The sequence below is a fragment of the Astatotilapia calliptera genome, chromosome 23 (assembly GCF_900246225.1).
Source record: "Astatotilapia calliptera chromosome 23, fAstCal1.2, whole genome shotgun sequence".
NCBI classification, from domain to species: Eukaryota; Metazoa; Chordata; class Actinopteri; order Cichliformes; family Cichlidae; genus Astatotilapia; species Astatotilapia calliptera.
Window position 1 is genome coordinate 1,438,143 of NC_039323.1, and position 19,291 is coordinate 1,457,433.

Genomic DNA, 19,291 nt, shown 5'->3' on the forward strand with positions numbered 1-19,291 from the left:
GTTTAAAACTGCCTCTGGCTCCTGCATTGGAAAACCAAGCTGAATCCATTGTGAATGCCCTCTGAATGAGCCGTAGGTGTCTATCAATAGCCATGTATCGATCTTTCTCACAGTCGGCATTCGGTCCACCGTCGAGCTCCGTGGGCACCGTTGTGGAGTGTGCAGCCATCCTTTGCATGGAGTAGCGCTGCTCCTTTGTAGCAGTGAAGGGGGAGTGGAGCAATCTGATTCTTGTGAACTCAGCTCCTCCCATCGCTGCGACTGCGCAGTTCAATTTTTCACTTTTTTTTTCACTCCTACTCTGGCTTCCGGACGCCAAGACAGAGCGCTGCCGCCGAATTTAAAGAGACAGGCTTTAGTTTTTTTTAAATACGAAAAACGGTAACCATTGTCTCTGGGCTTATTTTCCGATACTTCTTGCCTGGGCTCGTTTAATTCGATGGTGATGTTTCATCAAAGTCACCGAGAGTAGCAGGTTGTCTGTCATCAACCTTCATTCTGCTGGATTTCCCGTCCTTTTTTTTTTTGTGCCTCTGTACCTAGACTGTCCAGCTAGGCAGAGTAGGGTTGCTTGCTGGCAGGCTGGCTTCCCGACCGAGAGCAAGGTTTGTCGGCTAGCCAACAACTGGAGGTAACGCCGAAGCTTCCCTCTTAAGTTGTGGTAGCGGCTCTCGAGCCTCCTGTCGCCGGGATAATGGCGAAGATTCAGGCGCACAGCACCGCGAAGCAAATAAACCAAATTCAAGACAAGCCTTACGTTATAACACAAAAGCAAGTGCAGCAGCAGCACTTCCAGAAGCTGAAGGTAAGGAGACAACGGACATGACAAGGGAAAAGTGGCTGAGAGTCAGAACCATTTTGTTCGTCGGATCATTGCATTGGATTTGAGGCTTTTTTCTCTTTCTCTCTTCTGTCGTCGAGAGTAGTGAAAGGAACGGCTGGCTAACGTTAGTTAGCTCGCTGGCCTATTAAAAGTAATTCATTGCTAAACAGCCTAACGTTAACATTTAATGTTGGATTTAGAAGCTATGTTTCGTTTAGTGGATGTGCGAGTGACAGTGGAGTGGCACAGTTAGTGGTACTTTCTCATTTGCCATATCAATAAGTGCTTCTGTGAGCAAACGTTAACTCAGACCTCGCTTGTGGGAAGTTCCTCCTTGTTCGTTTTTTCAGCCACCCGAACAAAGTGGAGGACGTCAGCCAGGCTAGCCAAGAACGGCTATTTCACTTCATTAGCAGCTTCAGTACACGTTTCTTTGTTATAGTAGTGTTTTAATATGTCGTACTGTTTTTGCCAACGCGACACTGTTGGCCGGGGACCAGCTGTGACTAAACATATTGTATAAATTTGTATGCGGGTAGGTGTTGCAAGTGTTGGTGGAGTTATTATCGTGAGTCGACTGGCTCCTGGCTAAACGTTAGCTACAACAACCCTCTTTAAGATGTGGACTATTTGTGACAATGGCTTGTGTGAAGACATTTTTCCCCCTTTAGCGCAACCTAAACTAGCCTAGCTGTGGTAGCGAAAGAAAGCAGTGGAGTAATGAACAAAAGCTGCCTGGTGTCTCTTGTGTATGCCCAGTTATTTATTTATTTTAGCGTTAGTTGTACAGCTTGTACTGCTAACCAGAGGATTTGTTGATGTTGCACTTTGGCTGATAGTGAACAAATCAGTCAGCATTCACGTAACTTCACGTATGCAGCACTGAAACAAATCTGTACGATGGGGCTACCTGTAATTTTATAGTACAAATCGGAAATAAATGCATTTATTAATAATGCAAAACGTAGCATTTGAAATCTATAAACAAGCTTTGTAGCTGTAAAATCATCCACCGTGAGCACCGTGGCTGGATTCTGGGGAAAATGCTGCTCCATACATCCAGCTGAGACTGCCTGTGCTTTGTTCTGTACTGATTTTTTTCTTCCTCTTCTCCATGTTTAGGTTGAAGATGCCTTGTCATATTTGGACCAAGTCAAAATTCGTTTTGCGAATGACCCTGGGATATATAACAAGTTTCTCGACATCATGAAGGAGTTCAAGTCGCAGAGGTATCATTGGGCATTTATGCAAACAAACCACAAGTAACTACTACACAGGGGCACACAGGGAGCACACTGATTTCTGTTGTGCAGTTTTTAAGGGAGGTGGTCCAGATCCACTTTAAAATACAGTGGGATCTTCATTTACCCATACGCCACCAAGTCTTATGAAATTCAGCTTGATGGTTTTTGTATAATCTTGTGACCAACTGGCAGCTGTACTTCTGCCAGGGTGAAAACCAGAAGTAATGGGAGTTCTAGTAATGCATTCTTAATGACATACATTCCCATACATATTCTTTAGATGGTGATTGTGCTGCTTGTTTATGGAGTTTCATTACGTTGTGCTGTTTAATCCTTGACTAGTTCTGTTTCACAATCTGGAGTTTATCAGTGCATATGAAACTGCACATAGCTTCTTACTGTAATTATGCAACTGGTATTATTATCTTGAAATGAAACGAGGACTAAAAGCAAATCCTCTTTGCTCCTTTTTCTTTAAAGCTAACATGTGTAGCGCTTATTAATAACTTGTTTTCTGTTTTTGCTTTGTGGTGTTTGAGAGAAGTAGTTAATCAATCTTTCTCAACCAAACTTCTAAACTATCTGTATGTCTTCTGAAATAGCATCGACACACCGGGAGTGATAAACCGTGTATCACAACTGTTTCATGGACACCCAGACCTCGTCTTGGGCTTCAATGCCTTCTTGCCACCGGGGTATCGGATAGAGGTCCCTAAGAATGGGATGGCTTTCCTTCAGTCTCCTTTCTCTGCACAGGTAAGATACTCTTTTTAAAGAGATATCAGATATAAGTAAAGCAATGTACAGCAGTGTATGCTGACAGCATTATATGTTTAAGACCACAGAACATCTTAGGAGGAAACAGGTGTGGCTCTACTGCCCTGAACTTCAGCTGAATGATCTACCTGAAAAAGCCCTCACGAAGATTTCACTACAAAATGTGACAGCAGCTTTGTAGTTTAACAAAATTTCAGCTGGAGTTCTGCTTCTTCCTGTGCATTTTTGGCTGAAACAAGCACTTAAATCTCATCACAAAGAGCCAAATATATACAAGTTGTATATAAAAAAGAATTTCAGAGATTAGGAATCTATGTTAGACTTTAAAAGAATTTTACGGTGTGACACAAAAACGACTACACTGAGGAATTTGTAATGATTTCACTCTGTGGCATTTGGTCCGTGTCAGATTGAGTTAAACTTTTATATGTGTCAGCTCCTTCAGTTTCTGTGTACAATTTTATTATTTTAAAGTAAAAGCTGGGAACTAACTTCCAGGGATGTTTTGTTCTGAGAGATGGATCGTGCTTAGGTAGTGGATGGCAAGATAATGGGATTTGGGCAATCTTAGGTGTAATGTTAGTGTGACTTGGGATTTGCATCAGAACTACTTTCCTTTAATACTGACTTTAGATTACAAGTACATTCATATAAACATCCAGTCACTTTTCTTTCTGAACATTAGGCATAAAGTATGCATAATGCATGCGTTTCTTTTCTAAAACCTATGAAAGTTTATGTAAACTTTTTCTGTTAAATCATTTTAATATTTAGTGCTTTATGTTTACTGTGTACCTTTTGTCTACAATTACAATTGTTATTGTGTTATATAGAGTTTATACACTGCTAAGAGAGGGATTTAAAACGAACCCACAGAGCCAACTTATGTTTGAGTGTTTAATATTTCTGCAGCAGCACAAGCACATTAAAGTTGGTTTACGTCATCATTTTAGCTGCACCTGCACCGGCATATACAAACAGATATTTCTCCCCAAGTCGTAAATAAACAGTCTTTTTCTTAATGCATCTCTGTGCAGGTATCCCCAAGCCCGCAGGGGAAGAGTCCTGTCGCTCCTGCTGTTGCTGCAACCTCGGGTAGCGCCTCTTCCTCTCACTCTGAAGTGGGACCTGCCCAGACCAGTGAAGTCAAGGTGGCCACAACAGAGCCCCTGTCTTCATCAGCAGCAGGACCTCCAGAGCCTCCCAGCAGACTTTCTCTTCCCCTGACCAGCAGAGAGAGCCAAAATCCAGCAGCCACCTCATCTGTGTCCCCGCCTGCCTCAGAGACGAGCCCCGTAGAATTTGATAGCGCCATCAGCTACGTCAACAAGATTAAAAACCGTTTCCTGGACCATCCAGAGATCTATAGAGCCTTCCTAGAAATTCTTCACACATATCAGGTACTGTAGAAGTAAGGCCATGAATACTGCATATTCATAGCATAAAAGGTGTTGGGTTTTTATTTGCAGTTTCTGAGTTTTGTTTTTATTTTGTGTGTGTGTGTCTCCCCTATATCTCTATAACATTTTAGAAGGAACAGCTGGAGGTGAAGGAGAGTCGAGGCAGTCGAGGCAGCAGTGGGATGACAGAAGATGAGGTGTTTTCTAAAGTTGCCAGTCTCTTCAAGGGACAAGAAGACCTGCTGGCTGAGTTTGGACAATTCTTGCCCGATGCCAAGAGATCACTGGTGAGTTGAGCAGCATAGACGGAGATTTCTGATGTTCCACTTGGGAAGGAGATGAAAATCTGCACAGTTTGAACAGAAACAATTTGCAGTCGGGCACGAAAGCAACATTTCTCATTTCCAGTTATTTTAACACAGTTTACAACAGTGACATTTTGTATATTTACGGCTCTGAAATGCCATCATGATAATATTCACACAGTCACAGTGAAGTGCCACTTTTGAACAGCTGAATATATAACTTGTCAAAAACGTTGTATTTCTGTCAGTCAGTTCTCTAAGAAGTTCCCAAAGTCCCAAGAAGTACTACTGAGCATTTTTTGCCCACGTGCCTCCTCTTCTGTAGTTCACAGGCAGTTCGCTCACCGGGGGGAAAGAGCAGCTGAAAAGAACAGAGGAAGAGGACACGATAACCAAACAGAACAAAAAGAGGCCGAGGCCCATACTTCTCCAGCATATGTCCCCACTGCTCAAGGTAAGTTCTTCTCTCTTCAGCAGGTCAGTCAGTGAAAGAGACAAAAGCTGTGCATTATGAGCTCAAATGCTACATTTTATGATTGTTTTTGCAACTTCATCATCTTGTGAAATAGGGTCTAAAATTCTGACGTATTCACAATTAATTAAAAACAAGAGAGAGAGAGAGAGAGAGAGGTGGAGCTTTGAAAGACACCATTCTTGTTACAGACGCTACAGAACGACTGTTACCCTTATGGACTTTTTATTTGCTTTTACTTTGGTAAATTTCTTTATTTTCATAATTGTTGAGTAACACAGTAACAGTTTAATTGAAGAGAACTTACTGAATACCAGTTTATTTTTAATCTGTTACATTCAGTCATTTCTATAAGTTAATGTGTTGCATGTAAGCCCCGTGATGTATGTCATTTACTATTATGGACATTACAGCCTGCAACATGCTGGGCAAAATGTGTCTCACAAGCTTGTAACATAATTACAGAGTATTTGCATTCCTTTACTTCATTTCGTCAGCACCAACTCATTTGCTAGAAAATAATTTTGTGTTGCACAACACAAACTTTTCTTTAAAAGTTTCAACAGCTCTTTGGGATTTTCCAAAAGCGGTCGAGTTTGTGATGTTCAGATTTTATTCTTCTCTTTATTTAGAAAAAAATGAAGTATTCCTGTACCAAAGATCAGTCCTTTGCTTCGGTTGGCAAACATGGAGTCTTAAGAGAATTTTCCTTCTTTGATAAGGTGAGGGATTATTCTTCTGGGCTGTAATTCTGGATTTTATTTATTTAATTTTTTATACTAAATTTTTAATCCCATAATGTTTTTTCTTTTTGTTTCTTTTTGTTTTTAACTGAAACTTTTTTTTATTTTTTAAAGTGATTGAGCGAATTTTATTGTCAACCCAACTGTCGTTTAGGTTCGTCGCCTGTTTAAAAGCCAGGAAGTATATGAGAACTTCCTGCGCTGCATCGCCTTGTTTAACCAAGAAGTCGTTTCAGGAGCCGAGCTGCTACAGCTTGTTACTCCTTTCTTGGGGTGAGTGGATGGAAAGAATTTTGAGATGGATAGAAAGAGACAAACTAAAGTGGAAATGGTTTATGATGCTAATATCCAGTGTTAGTGAAGCAAATGGCAACAAATATTAAGATATTGTTTGTTTTCAGATATGACATTCAGGTCAACTTTACAAATTTGAAAGTTATCTCTAAATGGTTGTCACAGGGCTTTTTATACTAGCTGAAAATACCAGATGTACTTCAGTTATCTGTCATTAATAATTTTGTCCATATCCTTGCAGGAAGTTTCCTGAACTGTACACACAGTTCAAGTCATTTCTCGGGGACAAAGAGCTCTCTCATGCTGTGTCAGGGCTGTCGGATCGTTACATGGAGGGAGGAGGGGGCAGGGAGGTGGATTATGCCTCCTGCAAGCGCCTGGGGTCCAGCTATAGAGCACTGCCCAAGACCTACCAGCAGCCTAAATGCAGTGGGCGCACGGCCTTATGCAAGGAGGTATATCTACTTAAGAGTTTACCAAACAAAGACCACTGCGTCATTCATTTCTTAAAGTTATCTGTGTGCATTTGAGCCCCTTTCATCTGTTCCTTATTATTTCTTTGACAGCATCTTAACATGTTGGCTTGATGTCTGAATTTAAATGTTTATTTTTTTCAACATAGCACAAGTTTGAACTGCATGCATAGAAACTGATGTCTAGATACGCACAATATTATGATTCCTGTTATCTTTGCATGCCTCTTTTGTGCCTTTGTCCCTCGATCAGCTCACCTAAGAATGTCATTGTTTTTGAGGACTCCCTAAACCTCACATGACATGAGGGGGTGGGCGAGGTTGCCAACTTAAGTTTCTGTCTCATACCTTCAGGCTGCCAAATATGAGGATGTCTCGAAGCTCTTCCTTTATGAAAACAGCTGCTGTTAGTAAGCTCTTATGCACACAGGGCTGAATCTTGCTGACAAGTTTTTTTTTTTTCTTTCTTTTTTTTGTTTTTACCCCACATTTATTTCATCAACAACCCTGGTTGATAAACATCAGTCCATAAGTTACAGCTTGCATGCTTGTAGCTGCTTGAGGTAAACGCGCAGGCTTTTACAAAATCACATCTTGAGTGTCGACTTTCCCTCTTTAAGTTTGTTTGACTTGAATATTAAATTACAAATTTGATCAACTTAACATTGAATTGTTCAAGTTCGCAAGTGATGAATCGGTGTTGTCTACATGTAACACGCAACCAGTGTTGGTCAAGTTACTTGAAAAAAGTAATCAGTAACTAATTACTGATTACTTGCCCAAAAAAGTAATCCCGTTACTTTACTGATTACTTATTTTCAAAAGTAATTAATTAATTAGTTACTTTTTAAAAACACGATTTACAACCTGAATAGGTGATAAAGTGATAGATCTCTCAGCCCAATTCTACTTTTTCTACATAATCCATCATACAAAATGTAATCAAATGGAAAAGTCTCTTTTTAAAACTTGTTTTATTAGTTTTAATCTTTTAACTTTATGCATCAAGCAAAAATTTAATTATATGCAACATTCTCTGACTGGAAGAAATTAGTTTAATATTTAAACCTATTTTCTGCACATTCCAGCTCATAAAATAAAATATTTTTTGTGTTTACACTCAGTCTTTCAAATAGATGCAAGTAAAACACAGCAGAAAATAAATAAAGTCAAAGACTCAGCGGTCCTGTTGCTCTATTTTCACCTGTAAAGCAGGAGTGGGGTAGGCGGAGGGTTACCCTGGTGCAGGTGTGCCGCGGTCAGTGGAAGAATCCGCGAGTTTCTCTGTGAGTTTCCCATTACGTCGTAGCTACTCGGTGCTTGTTTGGAAGTTTAGGGTTTTTTCGCTGTAAAAAGAAGTTTTCTTCCCACGCACAGCGGACACTAATGTTTTTGTCACTCTTTATGGAATCAAACTCAAAGTAAGGTCAGTACTTCCACGCTTTAAACGCTGCACGCTCATACTCTCTCTGCACTGATATATGATCCATTGTTGATCTGCACACAGCTGTTGTCACGAATGTCGCACTCGCTTACGTCACTGTCATGAGACATTCTCGCAAAAAATCACGGTTTTAGTAACGCAGTAACGCAGCGTTCCTACGGGAAAGTAACGGTAATCTAATTACCGTTTTTGCAATAGTAATCCCTTACTTTACTCGTTACTTGAAAAAAGTAATCGGATTACAGTAATGCGTTACTGTCTATCTCTGCACGCAACTAATCAATTTAATTTTCTAATCAGCTGTTTTTTTGAAACATTTTACTATCACTATGTTTTGAAACCATGCCATTTTGAATCTGTATAATGCCGATGGTAACAGCTTGACAGGCATAAAATAGTATTTCTAGGCCAGCAAGTCAATTCCTAAAAAGCTATTAGCAGAAACTTGTCACTTGTCAGTATGGTGTGCAGTGTGTCCGCAAAAAAGTTTGAGGGAAGTGGAAAACCGGACAGGTTGCAGACAAAATGAGTGTCAAACCTAAACAATTCTCTACAGTAGATGAACAATATCTGAAAGTCATGTCCTTAAGAAATGGGGAAAATAAAATCCAGCAAAGACTTGACATGGAACCTTTCAGTTGATCATCTAACCCTATCCCTGATCAGTATCTAACAGAAAATAACACTAAATTATTCCCTTTTCAAAACTCTGAATAACCACAGTGATGTACAAGACTCTGACCTCATATGTCACTTTATGCATCACTGATGTAACGTTTTGCAGATATGGTGAATATCTTGTGGAGCACATCATTGCTCTCTTTCTGATTGTTGTGGGCGTGTCTGAATGAAGCTGCGAGTCAGTCTTCCCACATTTTCTCACACTTTATTGCCACCTGTATTTTAGTGAAATGGTGGGAAACCAACGGGGGGAAAGTGTATTGCTTGTGCATGTGTTTCTGTCTCGAGTGCAAAGTACACAAAAACAGGAACTCTGTTTTGAAAATGTTGAACCATGGCAAAAGGTTACACATGCAGTTAGGAGCACATGTATACACAGACGTACTGTTTGCTCAGTAGTATGCACATCGTGTGACCACCTAATAGAAACTTTGACCCTACTGCCATATTAGGATTGTAACTTCAGAAGCGTCTATTACTTAGCAGTCATCAGGAGCATGTTGAGGGAAAGAAATCCTAATTAATGGCCTGGTAGCTGGTAGTTGATTATGGTTATGCAGAATCAGATGAGTACAGTAAGGACAGGGAGGCAGTATGTAGCTTAAATATGTTTTTCCTTTTCTCATAGAAAAGTTTCAAATAACAAAGGCAGCATATGTACAAGTAATCACTGAGGCTCAGCCTCCAGGCTGCTTTGAACCTTTCCTGCATACCCCTAAAATAAGCCTTCTTGATAAGGCGTTCTGTCAGCACGGCAGCCTCACGTACCCTCTCTTCAAATATTTTGTGTGTGAGGGGCACCCAATCAGTAGAAAGATGCCTTAAAGGGATCTGTGCTACAGCAGATTGATCGGGTGATCATATTGTAACTTAATTATACTTTCTGAAGTCCAGAGTAAAAATATCAAGGTGCATAAAAAGCAATCTTTAAAGTGTTACCATAGAAAAGTGTGCTGGCATGAAAACTCATGTTTTTATCTGTATGTGTGCAGGTATTGAATGACACCTGGGTGTCTTTCCCCTCCTGGTCAGAAGATTCAACCTTTGTTAGCTCCAAGAAGACTCCTTATGAGGAGCAGCTGCATCGCTGTGAGGATGAAAGATTTGAGGTATGTGCATCTTAATGTTAGCGTTTTTAACAAGTAGTAAATATATTTGGTGACCCCGAGGATGTTTTATTCTTAAACACATATATCGCGTGGTGCTAAGCTTTAGAAGATGCCCTCTAAAAGCCGTCTCTAACACTTATTCTTTAGTTGGATGTTGTTCTGGAGACAAACTTGGCCACCATCAGAGTCCTAGAGAGTGTCCAGAAGAAGCTTTCTCGCCTCTCACCAGAGGACCAGGACCGATTCAGATTAGACGACTGCCTGGGCGGCACCTCTGAGGTCATCCAGCGTCGTGCGGTGTATCGTATCTATGGCGACAAAGCCCCTGAGATCATCGAGGGACTGAAGAGGAGTCCTGCTACTGCTGTGCCTGTGGTGCTGAAGAGGTCAGGACAATCTCTTTATCTCAGAATTCCCCAGTGACGTCTGACATGTGCAGACACTTTAAGCCTTATAGCCACAATATTCTTTCATATGCATATGAAATAGCAGGATGTTGAACCAACACATCTAATGTTTACATCACTGTGGCTATAGAAGGAAAACTGTTGATTATACTTCTGTTTACATGACCAGCTGAGAGATTTAAGCAAGTGACAATATGATGGGAATATTCAGCTGCTGACAGCGTGAGCAAAATCCTTGTATCAACATGGAGGTCTTTGTGCACCCTGCTACACGAATAGTGCTTTCTGAAGAACTGCCTTTTTCCTTCCAGTCTAACATGTGAAAAAACAAACGCACTGTGGTGACAAAATAGATTCAACTACATGAATGTTTTTTTTAGGCGTCAACTTTAAAGCTTTTCTTTCCTCTCCAGGTTGAAAGCTAAGGAGGAAGAGTGGCGAGAGGCCCAGCAGGGTTTCAATAAGATTTGGAGGGAGCAGTACGAGAAGGCCTACCTGAAGTCCCTCGACCACCAAGGAGTCAACTTCAAACAGAACGATATGAAGGCCCTGCGGTCGAAAAGTCTTCTTAATGAGATTGAAAGCATCTACGACGAGGTAAACACTCCTCTATTCGCGACCTTGAATGGTGATGAAAAGATAACGAGGTGTGAAGCCTGATATAGCAGTCCTGCATAATCGCTTTTGTATAATCATAAGAAGAGTCAGACTCAGTGAGAGGGTATAAAAGCGTTCATTATAGTGTAACCTGACTATTATCCTCTCACATTTTCTAAAATTTAAAAAGATTATTCTGGTGCTTACAGTTCATCAGTCAGGTGCACAACATGCGTCACCTGACTGAAGTTTCACATTTGACATTTTAACTTGTTCAAACTTCTGATGGTTCTTTAGGATTTCGCGTCCACGTTGACGTTACTAAAGTGGACCTGTTGAGGTCTGTATACGTGATGGGTAATCCCTATGAGCCAAAATCCCTGGGCAAAGCTCTGACCACCAGCCCCGCCTCCTGCTGTTCAAACCTTTTGTTTGTCATGGACAGCCAATTAGAGGACAGCTAACTTATGAGGAGGGTGGGCTTAAAGGGGGAGGAGCTAAAACAGTTTTTCCAGACAGGAGATGAGTTGAGGGCCTGAACTGAAATAAATTAACATTATTAGGAATTGTGAGTATGCAAAGCTACTCTAGTAGCATTTTTAGTAAGAACAGAGCTATAAAATTTTCCTTAAGTGGCTTTGCTCTAACACCATGGCTCATAATGAAGATGGTGTGTTTCAGTCAAAGGACATTGAGTGCAGGTGGGGTTTTTTTGTTAAAGGGATTTGTCAGAGGTCAGTGAAACCTCTTGGTGTCAAAGGTTTCCGTATTTCTGCTTGGCCTGTAGGAGTTTCCTTCTGCTGTCTGATTTTCTTCTTTTTACCTCAGCGTCAGGAGCAGAGCACAGAAGAAGGTGGTGTTGGCCAACAAAGCCGTAATGGTTCAGCCTCATCCAGTGAACCTCACATGGTGTTTACTTATGAGGACAAACAAATCCTGGAGGATGCTGCCTCACTCATCATCTACCACGTTAAACGACAACCAACTATTCACAAAGATGACAAGGACCACATCAAACGCATCATCCAGCACTTTGTCCCCGACTTGTTCTTCTCCCGCCGCGGCGAGCTCAGTGATACTGAAGAATGGACGGATGAGGAGGCTGAGCTGGAAGAGGGAGGCGATAAAGGAGGAGGTGGAACCGCCACCACCGCAGCAGGCGGAGGAGGAAATGGTAATAATGCATCAGGAGCAGCAGCCAGCAGTTGTCAGTCTCAACCCCAACCTGTCCAATCACAGTCCCAGACCCAGTCCCAACCGCAGCAGCAGCTCAACGGTGATTCCAGGAGGAGGCGCTGCAGCCCATCCCAACCTGCAGAAAACGAAGCCTCGACCACCTCAAGCAGCATAAGCCAGCCTGCTGGATCCACACCGACCCCGGGGTCTACACCTATGGAGATGAGCTCGGGTGCAGCCGGGGAGAAGGTGGACCTTCGTGACCCCGAAGCAGAGCACCAAAAGGAGCTGGATGGTGTCTACAACCTGTTTTTTGTCAACAACAACTGGTATTTCTTTTTGCGGCTGCACCAGACTCTGTGTTCGCGGCTGCTGCGGGTTTACCGACAAGCAGAACGGCAGCTGCTGGAGCATCGAGCTGAGCAGAGCAGAGAGAGGCTGCTGATGGCAGAGGGACGGAGGGAAAAGGCGTGTGACCTCGCTATGGAGCTCCGCCTCAAGCAGCCCAGTAAGTCCAGTCTATGTTTACAGTTACTCACATCTTTACAGTCGTCAGGTGTTTGATTTTTAAGTGGGGTTGGTCAGCTGTGATGTAGACAGGTAAGCTCAGTGTGGGTGGCTTTATTCCAGATCACTGAGCAATAATCACACGCTGTAATATACAAGTTACTTCATCAAGACGATTAGATAATTAGCTTCAATAAATGTGCACTGAATCAGAATGTGCTTTTAAATTGGTGTCAGTCACACTGTTAAATAAGATTAATGTTTGCTAAAGGGAATGATGTTCCAGATATGTTGAAACATTTCTCAGTGTTTAAAACAGCACGGCAATAAAATAACGTTTGAAAAATGATCGTTCTACTAATGCTACGTGTCAGCCTTTATTTAGTTGACTTTGTTCAGAATCTGAGTGTTGTAGTAGCATTGTTGTGTTTTGTTTCGGGAAGAAATCTGTGGTGAAAGACTTTTTGATGCTCTGAACAGATTTGCAGGACCTGTATGGACCAGTTAAAGGCACTTTTCTAAAAGTCTGTTTAGGACAAGGTTTACTGGTTATCAAAAACAAACTAAATTCTTGTTCAGCATATTACAAGCTGTACATGTAGAGTGTCTTAGGCCACAATATTACATTCCTTGTAATATAAGACACAGAAAAGCCTCTTGTTTGAGAAACTTTCTAATATTTAGTCATTTTAACCGATAGTTTCTGATAACTGACTTGTTGCTGCAACCCTTCTTCAGATCAGAAGAATCTGTTCTTCAAACACACATCAGGCCTGCCTTTTGTAAATAACTGCTTTTGGTTGCTGGGACAGGGTCTCTACTAGGCCTGCACAATAAATCGAACTGACCAAAGAAACCCCTTTACACATTTGACCAGTCGAATAGAGCCCTTCACGGCATTAACCAATCAAATGGATTAGAGGCCCGCCTCCTACTCAGGTGGGGAACGAACAACGCTGCAGCACCGAGTCAGAGTTGTAATGGCTGAGAGCGAGACGCATGACGAGAACGCTACTGACTATGAACTCGTGGCTAAAAAAAAAAAAAGTACCTCGCTTATTTGGAGGTACTTTGGATTTGATAAAGATGACGTTCTCCAAACACAGGTGCTCTGCAACACTTGCCGAACACTCGTGGCAACCACCAGAGGAAACACGACTCCACCATCATCTTCAATACAACCACAGAGAACAGTTTGAAGAGTTCCAGAAAGACAGGGCTAGCCAAACAAAGGTTGCTAATGTTAAGACAAAGAGCACCGCAGTCCAACAGCCGTCTCTGTATCAGAGTTTTTCAAGTGGAACTCCTTATGAGAAAACGTCGAAGCGCTACAAAGAAATAACAGAGGCCATTACACATTTTTTTGGCTAAAGACATGATGCCTATAAATACAGTTAGCAGAGAGGGCTTCACCAGTCATAAAGTGGACCAGAGATATCGCATCCCCTCACGAAACTACTTTTCCCATGTTGCCATTCCACAAATGTACGAAACATGCCGCAAGACCGTCACGTTTGAACTGAGCCAAGCTGAAAACTACGCAACAACTACAGACCTATGATCAAGTCGTACAACGGAGCCATATATGAGCTTCACAGTGCACTTCCTCACCGTAGACCCTGAACTGAAAACACGGTGTCTAGAGACTGTGTATTTTCCAGACTCTCACACTAGTGAAAATACAGCCCGTGTATCACGTGAGGTGCTGGCCAGCTGGGATCTTAAAGAAGACCGACAAGTGTGTTATGTTTATTCAAAACGAATTCTAGAGACCGGGAAGGATGTCTTTCAGAATTCAAGCCTCAGACAGTTTCAATGTTAAAGTGCACTTTGGTGTTACTCTGCTAATACAGCAGCTTTCTTTAAATAAAACTGTTGCAGTAAAACAGAAATTATGTATTTGTTTTTTTGTTTTGCTATTTATTTTATCGCAAGTCATATCGTTATCGCAATATTGATCACAGTTATCGCACATCGCAGGTTTTCCTAGTATCGTGCAGCCCTAGTCTCCACTGCACATCCACACAGATGATTTAATGAGAAGCTGCTCTAACAAAAGTGCTGTCCTTCCCCTTCCACAGGTGAGGTGGAGTTAGAGGAGTATTACCCAGCTTTCCTCGATATGGTGCGCAGTTTGCTTGATGGCAACCTGGACTCTACACAATATGAGGACACGCTGAGGGAGATGTTCACCATCCACGCCTATATCGGCTTCACCATCGACAAAGTCATCCACAACATCATCCGACAGGTAAACAGTTTCACACACAGGTTAATTCTCTAAGTCCCGTGACTCTGTAATGTGAACACTGGCATATTCTAATATTTACCTCTCTGACTAAAGTTGCAGCACCTGGTGAGCGACGAGGTGTGTCTGCAAGTGGTTGAGCTTTACCTGGCTGAGAGGAAACGAGGGGCAGCCGGGGGAAACCTGTCCTCACAGTGTGTTAGAGCAGCTTGGGAGACCAGCTACCAGTGGAAAGCTGAGCGAGTGATGGCCGAAGAGAACTGCTTCAAGGTGAGTCCAGTGGGTTAAACGCTTGGCCCTGACACACAGCTGTTGTTTGAAGTAGTGAAACTATTTCAGATTATCCTTCTCTGCAGTAAAAATATGCTGCTCTGCGATTTCACAGGACGGTAAAAATTTCAGAAGACTAGATGTACCCATAAAAGGAAAGTGCATCACTTAAGCTGTTTTTGTAAAGGAATGTTTTACGGACAGCGATCGTGATTGTAGGAAAACAAAAACCAGCTCACTCCTCCAGTCCAAGTATTTTTTCCCCCAAGGATTCATTCTTTACATTTTTCTCATGCTGTTGAGGCCTTTGGTGCAGTCGATTGAAATTTCACCTTCCAACTAATGACTGAGATTTAACTACGTTTTTGTGGACCTGAAATTATTTTATGACAGCCAGCTGTACCACAGCGTGATAAACACGTTTACACTTCAATGTAATCAGATGCTACCTTTCTCTGGTACTAACGCTTTGATAACAGCTGTTGAATACTTGATTACCGGTTGTAGAAGAATGGAAATGCTTTTCTGGGATCCAAACAGTTTGCTTGCTTTGTTTTTTGTTTTGTTTTTTAAAGATGTTATTGTTCAATTGAGAAAACAGCACAGTGTTCAGTAATTTTATCTTTTTAAATTTTAATTTTATCTGCATGCTAGGGATGAGAAACGCTGTACTACTGACCGCACAGTATAACACTTTTGTGAGGAGGGTGGGGGGAGATGTAGTGTATTATTGTTATTGGGGCAGGGATAGCTCAGTAGGTAGAGTGGTGGCCCCATGATCGGAAGGTTGGTGGTTCGAATCCACTGAACTGCTCCCCTACACACTGCTCCCCGGGCGCCCGATGGCTGCCCACTGCTTCACTGGGTGAACGGGTTAAATGCAGAGAGGAATTTCCCCACGGGGATCAATAAAGTATACTTTCTTAAATGATGTGTATAATATGGCACAGTTCTACTGAGAACCAAGAACGCCACATCTCGGCTTCTCTTTGGTTGGGTGCAGACTGTTTTTAATTTCTCTCCCAGATATCTGGATGCTGCTGTCCATCTTTGACTCAAGAGGAATTCATTGCGTTTATGTCCATTCGTGCAGGAACTTTACTACACAGAGCAAAAGATTTTGTGTGTGAAACAATGCAGATGTGCTTGTGTGCATTTCTACCAAAACAACACAAACCTGATGATGATGTTGTAGGTAGACTGATGGGAAATGAGCCAGAGCTCGGTTCAAAGCGGACGAAATATAACAAAATGATCCGAACAGCAGAATGAGAATCACAGACAGTTTTGTTTCTAACACTGTTTGCTTCACTACAAAGACGTTCAATGAAGGTGAACCAACAGCAGCCAAAAAACCCCCATAAAGGCCTTCAATAGACTAGTTGCTCCAAATATGTTTGGTACTGCCCCTCAGTGACCGTACACAGCTATAACATTCAGACTGTGCACAGCCACGTGGGGCCTTTAGTTTGGGAAATTACAGTCAAGTCGGGGCGACCGTGGCTCAGGGGGTTGGGAAGCGCATCTGTAACCGGAAGGTCGCCAGTTCAATCCCCGGGCTCTCTGTCCTGGTCGTTGTGTCCTTGGGCAAGACACTTTACCCTACCGCCTACTGGTGATGGCCAGAGGGGCCGATGGCGCGATATGGCAGCGAATGAATAGTAGTGGCATTGTAAAGCGCTTTGGGTGCCTTGAAAAGCACTATATAAATCCAATTTATTATTATTATTATTATTATTATTATTATTATTATTATTATTATTATTAAGTAATTGTTTGAATAAAGCAAAGGCCTTTGTCACACTTTTGGGTCATAGTTTTGATTCAGGTGTAGTGAGGTCATTCAAACATGGGTGTTTCGTTTTTGTCATCAGGTGATGTTTATTCAAAACAAGGGTCAAGTGACAATGACCATCGAGCTGCTGGACACTGAGGAGGCCCAGGCTGATGACCCGCTAGATGTTCAGGTAAACACTTATTTATTAACAATTTCTAAACTTGTTTACATACCAGAAACTTGGAAATGAATAACTGGACTTTGATTAAACACGCTGGAACTTTCCTCTGTTAGTGCCTGTCGAGCTACATGGAGCAGTTTGTAGGAACAGAGTCCAGTCTGTGCTCTCAAGCAGAGGGCTACTTCTTCAAGCCCGTATTTCTGCCCAGGTATGACAGATGTTTCTACTGTTTCTACTTATGTGGCAGTATAAATAACAGCAGAATAAAGGTGTGACAGTGGAAATGAATCTGTAATATATTATATTTCATTATACTTGGAAAGAGAAACCAAAGTGCATTTGAATTCCTGCACACCTCCTGCGTTACGTGTCTTATTTTTAATAAACGTTGTGCTGTGATGGTGCATTTCTTTTGTGTATTAGACTAGACAGAATTTGTTCAACTAAAAATCAAGTAAAACTTACAAAACTGTGTCCCCAAATAGATTTTGATTGATTTCATGTTTTTATGTTTGGCTCGTTGTGCCTCAGCTGGTAGCATTATGGGAACGCTCTGTTAAAGGTATCTGATGACAGATCTGCTGTCATCTCAGATAACATTTGTAAAGATCAACAGGGTATAACGGATGTCTTTCAGGAACCCTGAGAATACGTCAAGGCAGTTTTTTTGTAATCCGCACCGTGTCTCCATTTTTTTCAGGAACCTGCGCCGTTTTCGCCGCTGGCAAGTGCGACAGGTGGAGGCGATGCGCTGCAGGAGAGAGTGGCACCGCCAGCTGGGCGTGGAAAACGCCGGCAGTCTCGACTGTCGTTTTAAACTCAACACTCACAAGATGGTGTTTGTCATGAACTCTGAGGACTACATGTACCGCAGAGGGGCCCTCGTCAAGGCCAGGAAGGTAGGCTGGCATCTAAGTTTAAATTTAGACATCCGTCCTCCGCGTGGGTCTCATCAGAGCTCTGCTGAAGAAAAGAAATCCAACCCTGCTAGTTTTCTGCTTGTTAAATCCGGTTTTGTCTCTCAGTGACAAGTCTCTGACAGTTTGTCTTCTTCCTTCACAGTCGCAGCACAGAGTGGCAGCGAGCCAGCACGAACGCTTCGACAAGTGGCACCAGAGCTGGCTGACCAATCACGTTACAGCCTCGGCTGAACGCTCCGTACAGAACTGGCTAATGGGTGAAGACGAGGAGGATCTCATCCCCTGCAAGACTACCTGCCTCTCGACTGAAGTGAAGGGGCAGATGGTCAACAGATACCAGGTTCATTACAGCGGAAGCAAAGCCCCTTCTTCACCGTAGAGGCCTGCACAGAGATGGACAGTAATGCGTGCACACACACACACAGACACACACACACACACACACACACAGGTAAATGCATGAATGCAAAGGACATACGTACACTAAACACAGACATAAACAGCTGCAGTCGTGTCTCCACGACGTGCTCGCTCACTCACTCTGACTCACGGATGAAGAAACTGGCAGAAACGCAGTGAGTCAGTGAGCGAGCGAGAGGAGTGACGATGTGGGGACGAGGGCCAACAGACAGTGAAGTAATCAACGAGAGCCAGCTCGGCCCTGATTGGCTGCACGAGTGGAACGCACCGGGAAGAACGGAGTTCATCATCCTCAGCATCTTTATCATTCAAGCTTCTGTGGTGGCAGTAACGTTAATAAGGCTGACGGCTGAGTCAGCTGATCAGGTGAGGACTCATGAGATCATGGGATTTGTTTGAGAAATGTGAATGTCTGTTTGTTTTTCTTTTTCTTTTCTTTTTTTTTTTTTTTTAAGTCAAATGTAGTTTTTAGCCTCTAAAGCCGGAGAGCCTGCCTGTGGGTCGGTTGGTTGGTTTCTGTGTGTTTATATGGGGAGATTATGGTAAACGTGTGTATGTATGTGTATCCTGCTCTCTTCATTTTTGTCTAATTGTAGGCCCACTGCAGGCTCTGCAACTATAGTAAATGCGTTATTACTGTATGTGCATATATATACACACAACAGGGATCCTGTATTTTTATATATGCATCTACACATCTAAAGATCATGTGGTTCTCTACAGTGTTTGCTGTCAGCCAACTCTTGATGTTTGTTGTTTATTTTTTTGTATTTCCCCCTTTTTTGTGTTGTAGCTAAACAAGTTATCACTGGGGCAACAATGAGTCCTTAAGATTAATTGGTTTAATATTAATGAAGATCAAATTATGTATCATATTCATCACCAAATGTTTAATTTCGCATTGTTCTTTTTTTGCATACTGACATTGAAAATAAAATCGAAATATCAGTGTTAAAATAGAATGTATAACATTTATCCTGTATCAGTTATCATAAAATAAACAACCTAGTTGTGAACTTCTTA

General features: G+C 42.1%; 1 protein-coding gene across 2 annotated transcripts; it reads left to right on the forward strand.

Annotated features, from left to right (window-relative positions):
* Nucleotides 1–26: 26 nt before the first annotated feature.
* Nucleotides 27–19,291, forward strand: sin3b (SIN3 transcription regulator family member B). 2 transcript variants are annotated; one of them, XM_026158499.1, is made up of 19 exons: nt 27–805; nt 1,946–2,052; nt 2,670–2,823; nt 3,882–4,244; nt 4,376–4,531; nt 4,875–5,003; nt 5,654–5,743; nt 5,919–6,037; nt 6,300–6,513; nt 9,649–9,765; nt 9,913–10,151; nt 10,586–10,769; nt 11,598–12,453; nt 14,534–14,703; nt 14,797–14,970; nt 16,845–16,937; nt 17,042–17,136; nt 17,629–17,827; nt 17,991–19,291. In XM_026158499.1, exons 1-19 carry the CDS (start codon nt 695–697, stop codon nt 18,225–18,227), a joined length of 3,807 nt encoding a protein of 1,268 aa, XP_026014284.1. In that variant the 5' UTR covers nt 27–694; the 3' UTR covers nt 18,228–19,291. The 2 variants fall into 2 exon arrangements, with proteins under 2 accessions (XP_026014284.1, XP_026014285.1); XM_026158500.1 differs by lacking the exon at nt 27–805 and adding an exon at nt 836–1,358.

Bases quoted from the DNA above. Each gene is read 5' to 3' on its own strand.
- sin3b (XM_026158499.1), top strand. From the start codon at position 695: ATGGCGAAGATTCAGGCGCACAGCACCGCGAAGCAAATAAACCAAATT. The intron at 4,245-4,375 runs GTACTGTAGAAG...ATAACATTTTAG, and splicing joins AAATTCTTCACACATATCAG to AAGGAACAGCTGGAGGTGAA. The intron at 14,704-14,796 runs GTAAACAGTTTC...CTCTGACTAAAG, and splicing joins TCCACAACATCATCCGACAG to TTGCAGCACCTGGTGAGCGA.